This window comes from Arachis ipaensis, chromosome B3, assembly GCF_059453495.1.
Source record: "Arachis ipaensis isolate K30076 ecotype BB chromosome B3, ASM5945349v1, whole genome shotgun sequence".
In the NCBI taxonomy this organism is placed as follows: Eukaryota; Viridiplantae; Streptophyta; class Magnoliopsida; order Fabales; family Fabaceae; genus Arachis; species Arachis ipaensis.
Window position 1 is genome coordinate 13,796,009 of NC_142438.1, and position 10,756 is coordinate 13,806,764.

A 10,756-nucleotide genomic window follows, 5' to 3' on the forward strand; every position below is an offset into this window, starting at 1 on the left:
CCAATTTTTTTAATAATGTTTCAAGCACTCGGCGAGCGATTTATAAGACAATAGAAAAGTTTCGTGATGGTTTTGATTGGTGTACAGGCAGGATGTCTCAATCCTTTTAGTATCATGCTTGGCGACCATGTGGAACGCTAGCTCCTTTGGTTTCTTTTATGCACATTTCTGATTCTCATTTGAAGCTAGAAGGTCTGACACCAAACATTGGCGATGGGATATTCTTTGCACAATGATTCTAGAAGATGTTGAACTTGATTTGATACTCTTTGATCCTATCAAGCTGGCAGGAGATAAAACAGGTTGGTTTTGAACAAACTCAAATACTCTCACCTACTCGACTAAAAGTGGGTATGAATGGCTATTGAAGAAGAAATTTGGCTGGAATGATAATGAAAATTGGCTTTGGCTTTGGCAATTGAGAATATCGGAGAAGATAAAGTGTCTGCTCTGACTTTGCCTCAACAACGGAGTTTTCACAGCTAGTTACCGGTTTCAAAGAGGTCTTGCCACTTCTGATTTTTGTCAGAAATGTTATCTTGCTCTAGAGGACAACCATTGTTTTAGGACTTTTTTTTACCAAAGATATGAGACTCGAACCCGCAACCTCTTAATTGAGTATGGGGAGATTATGTCATTTGAGCTATTACTCATTGGCACCATTGTTTTAGGACTTGCCAAAAATAAAAATATAAATTATATATATATATAAGAATAAAAAAATAAATTATATATATATATAAGAATATTTAATCAAATATGTTACATTTTTTAAATATTAAATGTTACTTTAGTATTTTTTTACATGATACTCTTATTTTAGTACTCTCAATAATCTTATTCTTAATATTAATTTAGAATCCAACGTTTATAATTTTATTATTATTTATGATTAATTTTTTATTTAATTTATCTTTTTTAATAGAATCATAATCTATATTATAAAAAATTACACTAAACATAGTATACGAGAATTACAATTATAAAAGAGAGTACTGAAAATAATAAAAAAAATTAAATATTTACTTTATAGTGATTGAAACAAATCTGAAAGTTCTTGATGATCTTTTTATATAATATATTTTTAGTATTTTTAGTACTCTTTTTTTAGTATGTTATAATTTTTTACTATTATTATTATTTATAGTTAATTTTTTATTTAATTTACTTTACCTAATAAAATCAATAAATCATATTATAAAAAGATAATAACAAACATAATATACAAAAATCACAATTATAAAAGTGTATAATGTCAAACAAACAGTTGAAAAAAATATAAATAATAAATAATAAAAAAATAGAGCTCATATAAATAGAAATAATAAGAATTTTATAAATAATACAATAACATATATAAAGGATAAAGTTGGTAAAATATAAATAAATGGTTAGTATCTATGGCTAAAAGCCCGTTAAGAAAATGCAGAAGTTAAAAATAGTTGCTTCTAGTAAACATGATTTTGGCAGCAAAATTACTTCTGCCTTGATGAGAAAAAAATTTGCTAAACCAAAAGTTGAAGTTTTTAAGAAATTTAAACGTGCTTCTTTCCTTCTAACGGATTTTCTAAACACACCTTTAGACATTATTATTATTATTAGAGAGGAGTGCTACTCTTTATCTTAGATTTTTTTTTTGTTATGTTCAGTCCAAAAAAAATATTGTGTAACAATTTTTTGTTTAGATTTATGTTTTTCCTTCTGAAAAGCCAAAGAGGAAGGAGGGTACAAGTACACCTGAAGTCTTGAAAGTTTCCAATAAACAAACTCGCGGATAAGCTTACAAAGAGAGTCACAGAAGACACTATTCCGAGCTCATTCCTTGAAAGGCAAGGCAGAATCTGTGTAAATTTTCTCCTCTTTCTGCGTGCTTCTCCTGGCATATTGTTCCATACAACTATGTTACGCATATCTAGTGTTCGATAAAATGACTCTGCTTATTTTTCTCCACTTAACTGCAAGATTATCAAGTTAACGGCCAGCCCAAGTTAACTACTACTGGTTTAGGTCCCCAAATTGAGGTTAACACTCTAATAGTTGAGTTTTGCGATTTAATTTAACCTGAGCTAATACGAGTTTGTGTGAACTCTTGAGTTTGATTACCTTGGTTAAGTGCAATTGTTACCGTACAAGTTCAATTAAATACCACGTAAGAGGTGTTTTGTTTTGTTTTCACGGACAGGTGCCAGAGACACCAACCGGGGCTATGGTTTGTTTGTGAAAAGGGATGATGAAGTTTGCAGGGTACTCCTTGGGAGTTTCATTTGCTCCCATAGGCTCAAATGTCTTTGCAAAAAGTTTCAGATTCCCAATAGTTGGTAGCATATATCGTGGGAATTTGCGAAGTTCAAGGTTGTTTTCTGCTTCTTGTTGGAGAGAACAATCAAATGGAAAAAATGGGGTGGTTGCAAAACAGTATCTTCCACCTTGGTTTAGGTTGGTACCATGGTTTCTGCATTTTCAGCTATCTGGTTGTGCTAGCTATTTGTATGCTGATTTTATTGACCTGATTTGTTTTTGTGTATTGCTTTTTTGTTGGTTGAATTGAACTATTTCAGTGTTGCTCCAATGATGGATTGGACGGATAATCACTATAGGACTCTAGCACGCCTCATATCGAAGCATGCTTGGCTCTACACTGAGATGATTGCAGCTGAAACGATTGTTCATCAAAAGGACAACCTGGTAACTGTAAAGAAAACTCTACTCATTAAAAGAAAACAAAAAAGACCAGGAGCTCTGGTGCTATAAGACTAATGTCATGGTTGCAATTTGTGTAATGTCACTTTGTTGTCTGAGTTTTCTGTGGTAAAATATATTGCCTAACTAGTAGTGATTAAAATTTAGCTTAGAAGTTGACTGCTTATCTCTTAATGCTGGGTGTATGTATTTGTGTAGAGCCAAAATCGTTGGGATGATATGCAACGTTATCACTTCTGTATGAATTGCTACTGAACAACTAATGATTACATTTTATGTTTTATTTCTATTTCTATTCTGCTCAGGACAGGTTCTTGGCATATTCTCCAGATCAGCATCCCATTGTGCTTCAAATCGGAGGGTATATAGAAAATTTGGCAAAAGCAACTGAACTTGCTAATGCTTATTGCTATGATGAGATCAATTTAAAGTTCGTATATTTTCCTTTCACCTTAAATCTCACTTAAAAGTTTCACTGATTTATGCCAACATCTCTGATGGAGACCCTCCCTTTTTGTTGTTTAATTTTAATTTTAATGACCAGCTGTGGATGCCCTAGTCCAAGGGTAGCTGGACATGGATGCTTTGGCGTGAGCCTTATGCTTGACCCAAAGGTTAGAAAATGACTGTTAATTAAATATGAGATCCAAACAGAATCAATATACAAATCTTCACCATCAATTCACTTTGATATTGAAATCTAATTTATTCAAGGAAAGTTTGTTGCTGAAGCTATGTCGGCAATTGCTGCCAACACAAATGTACCTGTTAGTGTCAAATGTCGCATTGGAGTGGATGATCATGATTCCTATGATCAGCTATGTAAGATTCTTCTTGCTATTATAGTTGAAAAACTATAAGATTAGGATTTTATGAATTGGGTTCGAGTAAACCTGATATATGTTAGTTTATGATATATTTCAAGAGCTTTTGCAGCTAAAAATATGCTCGAATAGTGTTCAATATCTTGCATTCATAAAGTAATTAAAAAGGGGATATCCAGTGGATTTGGTACATGATGCTCACTGCTTAATATCTCAAATTGCTGCTGTTTCTTGTTACCATTAAATCAAAATTATGAGTTGAAGAAGCCAGTTGTGACATGCCAAGAGGTGGTAGGAAGTATTGCAAATGAAATCATGATTGCTATAGTAACAATGGGGTTGAGTTGGGTTGCTAACCCCTTAGTAGATTTGTGCATCTTCAATTGAGAATAGATTAGAGAACAAACTTATAAAACCTTTCCTTGTCACTTGTGCCAATCTGAAATCAGTATTATTTTTTGTTTCTTCACCCATTTGTTAATGATGATAACTTATGCCAATCTGAAATCAATATTATTTTTTATTTCTTCTACCCATTTTCTTAATCATTATAACGCAATTGAACAAGACCAACAGTGACAACAACAAAACCTTTTCTCAATAAGTGGGATTATGTACATGGATCAAATAATGTGATAGTTATAATATAGCATATAGCAGTTTGAGCACCGCCAATTCAGCAATTGCTTCTTTTAATCCCTGTTATTTTGCAAATTTCTAGTATTCTTAAATATGCTCAAATACCGTTGTCCTAAAGTTAAATGGATCTCTATTATACACTGCTAGTGATGGTATTTAGATTTTAGTTATAATTCATTCAATAAAATATTTAACATACTTTTTTTTTGCAGGTGATTTCATTTACAATGTTTCGTCTTTCTCTCCCACTAAGCATTTCATAATTCACTCAAGGAAGGCATTGCTCAATGGCATTAGCCCAGCTGAAAATCGGAATATTCCTCCACTAAAGTAAGTTCTAGTAGAAATTGACTTTTGCAATCATATTATATATTGGGTCACCAATGATCTTTCATGCTCTCTAATGCAGATATGAATATTTTTATGGCCTCTTACGTGATTTTCCTGACTTAACATTTACAATCAATGGTGGCATTTCTGGTATTGATGAGGTGAACTCTTGTCATGCTGATCAGTCTTTGTTTATTGACTCATATTCCTAAGTATTTAAAGGAATTTTCCAGTACTCCATTCTCTTAAAGCATATACATACTGTTCAGGGCCTTTACCTGTTTTATGGGGATTTTGATTGTAGGTCAATGCAGCTCGAGAAGCTGGTGCTCATGGTGTTATGCTTGGACGTGCAGCATACAATAAGTATGTCTTATAAACAAATATTTTATATTTCCGTGTTTGGCTTTCTTGATAACTCAAACAAACAAGATGCTGCTTTTTTATAAAAAGAGGAAAAAGAAATCCATTCTAAAAGCTTAAACTGTTATGTGAAACAATAGAAAATGTTGTATATTTCTCGAAATGTTTTCTTGGTTGAACCTTCTTGTTGTTGCTAATGTACATTGATACATGGTGGCTTGAATAACATTGTTGATAATCATACCAGTCCATGGCATATTTTGGGACATGTTGATACTGCAATTTATGGTGCACCACGCAGTGGTCTCACACGTCGTCAGGTTCATTTACAGAATTTTTGGCTTTCCACTGCTACATCCTCTCCAACTTTGATAGTTACCTTTTCACATTACTGAGTTTCCCATTATTTTTCCCTTTAATTGCTTATTTCTCATATAATTAAGGTACTCAAAAAATATCAAGTCTATGGAGATTCTGTGTTGGGAAAATATGGGCACAAGCCAACTGTGCGAGATATTGTGAAGGTGAGGGGGATATGTAACTCTGTCAGTTAGTTTCCTAATTTGTCAATTTCCTACTTTCAAGTTTCAACCATTTACCTGTTCTCATTGAAGGGTTTCTGTTTTGTTTTAAGATTTTTTTTCTTTTCTTCCATTTCATTTACAAAGCTATATATGACATGCACATTTTCACCAGCAATTTACTGCTATTATATTGATATAATCTATTCTGTTACTGCAGCCTTTGCTCAATCTTTTCCATTCAGCACCTGGAAATGGACTTTGGAAGCGCAAAGCAGATGCTGCTTTCCGAAGTTGCACGGTAAAGTTGATGCCCAACGAAATGTGTCTTCTGTATATAAAGTACTTAAATAGTTAATCAAAGGAGAAATTCTTGTATGCTTCTCTAATTGGATTACTAAGATCTTGGGTTACATCCATTCCTTAATATCTTCAGTTTTTGTATTAATTGTTTCATATGCTAACAGAATTCTTGTGCTATCCAGACAATTGAATCATTTTTTGAAGAAACCCTTGTAGCAATTCCTGACTTGGTATTGGATTCGTCTGCTGTGGAACCACCGCCTGGCCGTGGTGATCTTTTTGCCAACATAGATAGTTTACTGCCTCCTCCTTACAGAACAAGAGAAGAAGAGATCGTTTTATGCGCTTAGGCTTGCATGTAGTTCCCAAACCCAAGTTCTAGTAGTTACCATCTTTCCCCATCTTTGTGAAATGAAAATGATAGTATCATTCAACAGAACAGCTTAATACAAGATAAATTCATTAGTTATCTATTTGTAAGCAATTGATTTTGAAATGTAATCCATGCCTCCTCCTCCTTGTGGGGTTTGCTTTAGTTGTGGAATCTTTTAGGGGGTGTTTAAATATAATGTTGGGTGGTTCATATTTACTTGTAGTTTATATCAGATAAGAAGCTCAAACCCCTTTCCTTTGGAAAAAATAAAAAAGAGACAAAGAAAAAGAAGAGGGAAGGGGAGGGGGATATAAATTTGAAAGCTAATACAATCCTCATTTTTCTGATCCTCCGAAGTCCTAGTCAGCATTTCATAACACTAAACTTCTCAAGGCCACATGTTTCCAAAGGATCAATTATTCAACGTGGCAATAATCTATTGGACACACTCATAAACTAGATAAGATTGTGGATGTCCCAACTAGTTCCTTCTTTATGACTTACATTCCATATATTTCTTTTATGATCTAACTTAACTACTTGCCGGGTAGAGAAGCTACTAACTAGTTCAGACTTCAGAGCTCAGGTTAACGTTGCAGCAATGGCATCATCAGTCACCATGACAGCATCATTCCTTGGCAGCTCAGCCCTCAGCAACCGGTCTCCGGTGGCAACCCCGAGGAGGGTGGTTGTAGCAAGTGCTGCCAAAGCAGTTGAAGGTGAAAAAATGGTTAAGGTAAGTTATGAGGACAAGGAAGGAAGCAACAACAATGGAAGGAGGAACATGATGTTTGCTGCAGCTGCAGCTGCTGTTTGCTCTGTTGCTGGCATGGCTGTGGCTGATGAACCAAAACGTGGCACCCCAGAAGCCAAGAAAGCCTATGCACCAATCTGTGTCACCATGCCTACAGCTAGGATTTGTAACAAATGAGAGTACTATAGGATTTTCTTTCACTTGTATTTTGCTTTGAAAATGAGTGATGGGGTTCTAATGTAATGTAATGCTTTGATTTCACATGATTCTCTTTGATTCTATGCATTAGCTGTTCATGAAAGAATCACTGCGCCTTATTTTTTGGTGTCTTTGGGTATTCTTAGTTTAATGGTCAATAAGGAAAAATGGTTAGTTAAATTTCTATTTATAAGAAGTTGGAACCAATTCATAGAAGAAATATTAGATTTGCTTTATAGAAAGATGAATGAAGACTATATTGTGATATTTTACTAGAAGCCGTTTGTAGAAAGGAACTGTTTCTAATGTTCTCATGAAACTTAAATCAACTTTTTCCCCCATCAATAAGGATAATATTTTTTAGCCAAACTTAAGCGTAACACTTAAGATGATAATAACAAGAACTTAAAAGTTAAAACTATAACCCCCTGTACACAATTTATTTTCACATCACCAATTTTCAGGATTTATTGGATTCATGTCATTTGGTTACAGTAGAGTTGATCTAATATTTTTCCGAATTCCAATACTATTTTTTTTCCTTTCGTTAAGAGAATAAAAGTTGAATTACTTGAATCAACCAAGTTTCGTAATTTGTCTTTCAAATAACATTTTATTCAAAATATACCAATGTTCGCACATCAATTATTGGTAAATATCTTTTATTTATTTTTATTTTTTTTAAATAATCTCATTAATATGTTGAAAAAAGAAGGAACAAATACTTGATTTAGTAATTTGGTTCAATTCATTGCTAACTTTCATTACGTTCCCTTAGTAGCTTCAATAATGCATGTTATTTTTCAAAATAAAAAATTGTTAATTAAAATAGTATCAGAAAGTTTTTAATCATTAAATATTTGAACGACAATAAAGTTTTTCAATAGTTTAAAAATGCGATAAAAATAATTAATAAATATTATTTTTTTGTAAGTGGCAAAAAATACTTTTGTATTTAATAGACAATATATCTATTTGATTTAAATCTTTGTGGTGACATTTGAATATGCACACAAAAAATCATAACAAATTTAATCTTTAGATTTTTTTATTTTTCAAAATACTTGGTCATTCACAATTTTTTTAAAAAGTAAATTTACTTAATATAAAATTACCAAATTTTAAAGTTGAAAAAATTGCATCAAATTTGATTTCTATAGTTTTTTTAATATATATTTAATATTTAATTATTTTATTGTATTTTAAAATCTTTTAAAGAGTGTCGTTTATATCTTTTGGATTACTTTTGTTAATGCGAAATTTTTGGATACTATTTTGATAGTTTAAAAAAAACACTAAGTAGCTTATAGGTTATCTTACTAGCTATGATGAGTAAACATAATTATATTTGTATGTGCATCTTAGTACCTTAGTACAATAATAAGTAATTGATGTATTAAAAGAACTAATAATGTATCTATTAATTTATCCTTTTACACTAAAAAAAATTGAATTCAAATGTTAGAGATTATAAATTTTATTAGAAGATATATAATAAAAATAGAATAATCCATGAGAATTTTGATGATGAATGATCCCACAAGAAAATTTTAAATTTTAGAGTGTTTGGATGGAATAAGGGTTTATTTGGGTGAGCTTTTAAAAAAGATTTTTTTTTTAGTTATTTTTTTTAAAAAGATCTTATGTAATAAAAGTAAGAGCACCGCTAAGGGCCAGCAGTTTTCTAACTTTCGGGCCAGCAAACAACCAGCATTAGTAATTTTATACCTCAAACAAAATAAAGCCCAAATACATATAAAGAGCGTGTACTCACACTCCTTTACCATGCTCTCTTCTTCTTCCCCAAAATTTTACACAGTCTCTCCTCTACACTCTTGCGCGCCATCTTTGTTGCTCTCAATACTGGAGCACGCTCAACACGAATCGGCATTTTTGAGCTCGCTGTCCATCCCAAGTAGCGTCTCCAATAGCAGCGGCGTTACTCTCTGCAACAGCATCTCTCAGCTCTCTATCCATTCTTCTTCGTTTCTAGTAATACGTGATGCTTCTGCAAAATTAATCTGAAGGTTAATGAGTTTTGATTTTTGTTCATTTATTGCTTTCTTCAACTCTTACCTTCTTGCTGTCCATCAATTTGTATCCATTCAAAACATGCAACGAGAAATTCATAATGGTACCCAAAAATATTACTCAATGTTTCCTCTCTATTTATGAAAAATCTTTAAGTACTCTATAATACAATTTCTTTTGATTTTGATTTTGATTAATCATATCTAGTTTATGAAACTTAGGTACTTTTAATTTATAAATCTATGAAAAAATTCATTAAGTTATTATCTTAGCAACACCATTTTCATGAGTAAATTGCCCACCACCTGTTTGAGAAATTACCGCAATACCACGAGCAAATGCAAAAAAATCCGTCCCTCCAATAACCCTTAACTCTTTTCTTCTTCTACCTTTATTATTACTTTCTGGGGTGATACTTTTTCTTTAGCCTAAACACTTAATAGTAATAGTGTACTAACAACTGAGATAATAACTTGAATTTTTTCAAAAGATTTATAAATTAAAAGTTCCAGCAATATTACTATTATGATTCATCTGCATTCAATGTCATGTGTTTTTTATATGTGTTTGTGTTAATAATATGTTTCTTAATAATATGCAGTGATTATTTGAAATGGAAAAAGATCCAGATATTAAGATGCCCCGAAGAAGTACAAATTCAAAGAAATCTGAAACAGGAATTAGAAGAAAAATGCAGCAAAAAACTTTTGAAGAACTAGAATCTCGGGTATGCACCCATTTCTTCCGTAATATTGCGTACCTTTCTGCTGAGATAGTTCCTAACATCTTTTTCCATTAAGTTTATCTTAGAGAAACCCCGCTTCACCCACCAATACTTGATATGTTTTGCTTGTTCTCACACCTGCTTCATCATTCCTCTCAATGACTCGACACATGTGCATAGTCATCTTCCTATTACGTGTCAACAATTTTGCCATCTCTGGATCACAAGGATGTGAATGATCCAAACACACCTTCGATATAATTGAAAGACCTTCCTTATTCAACCTAATAGAAATCCTTGCGGGGCAATTGTAGTTGGTTCTAAGGTTGGTCTTTTCTATTGGGGAAACTCTAGACTTGCGTTTCCTTCCCTATTGCAAGTGATCATTTGATTCTTAGGAACCTTATTTTTACCAACTCTTCGGGTAAACCTTATCTTAGTAACAAAACCAACGCGCTTGGCATAATTCTAATAAAATTGATTTGCATCTTCAATGGTTCCAAAACACATGCCAACCTTGGGCACATCCTGTAAAAAAGTTAGCATACATCAGATAGTAAATCAAAATCTCATTAAAGTAGGTACAAACTATGTTAAGTCATGTGTGCAAAATCTCATTAAAGTGGGTGCAAACTATCTGATTCATGTGTGCAAAAATAATTATATTGGATGCAAACCGTGCTGAGTAAAATGTACAAAATCTTATTAAAGTAGGTGCAAAATGTTTGATTCATGTGTGCAAAATTACAAAGATAGTCCCCTGTTTAATGTTCATACAATATTATAATGTCTAACTGCTGTTTAATGTTCATACAATATTATAATGTCTAACTGCTAACTAGTTTGTAAAGTTAGAATACAACTTTTTGTCAAAAAAATAGCATACCTTTTTGAATCCCATAACTACTCATCATGAGTCATAAGATCATAAGAAACATGTCATACTACTAAGTACTAAATATTAATCTCTTTCCTTTTCTCTCTCTCTCTCTCTCT

At 32.4% G+C, this 10,756-nt stretch overlaps 2 protein-coding genes across 13 annotated transcripts; both read left to right on the plus strand.

The window, feature by feature from the left end:
* Nucleotides 1-1,689: 1,689 nt before the first annotated feature.
* On the plus strand, nt 1,690-7,111 carry LOC107629698 (uncharacterized). Of its 12 annotated transcripts, none has more exons than XM_088509134.1 (14): nt 1,737-1,829; nt 1,963-2,021; nt 2,183-2,436; nt 2,559-2,685; nt 3,006-3,130; nt 3,245-3,314; nt 3,420-3,522; nt 4,376-4,493; nt 4,573-4,654; nt 4,798-4,859; nt 5,104-5,176; nt 5,300-5,380; nt 5,598-5,678; nt 5,845-6,215. In XM_088509134.1, the coding sequence occupies exons 3-14, from the start codon at nt 2,228-2,230 to the stop codon at nt 6,028-6,030; spliced, it is 1,317 nt and encodes a 438-aa protein (XP_088365260.1). In that variant the 5' UTR covers nt 1,737-1,829; nt 1,963-2,021; nt 2,183-2,227; the 3' UTR covers nt 6,031-6,215. The 12 variants fall into 12 exon arrangements, with proteins under 12 accessions (XP_088365266.1, XP_020973862.1, XP_088365265.1 ...); XM_021118205.2 differs by having other exon boundaries at nt 1,758-1,845; nt 1,972-2,021; XM_021118204.2 differs by having other exon boundaries at nt 1,762-1,845.
* On the plus strand, nt 6,569-7,111 carry LOC107629699 (photosystem II 5 kDa protein, chloroplastic). Its single transcript, XM_016332560.3, has one exon. The coding sequence runs from the start codon at nt 6,655-6,657 to the stop codon at nt 6,982-6,984; it is 330 nt and encodes a 109-aa protein (XP_016188046.1). The 5' UTR covers nt 6,569-6,654; the 3' UTR covers nt 6,985-7,111.
* Nucleotides 7,112-10,756: the final 3,645 nt, after the last annotated feature.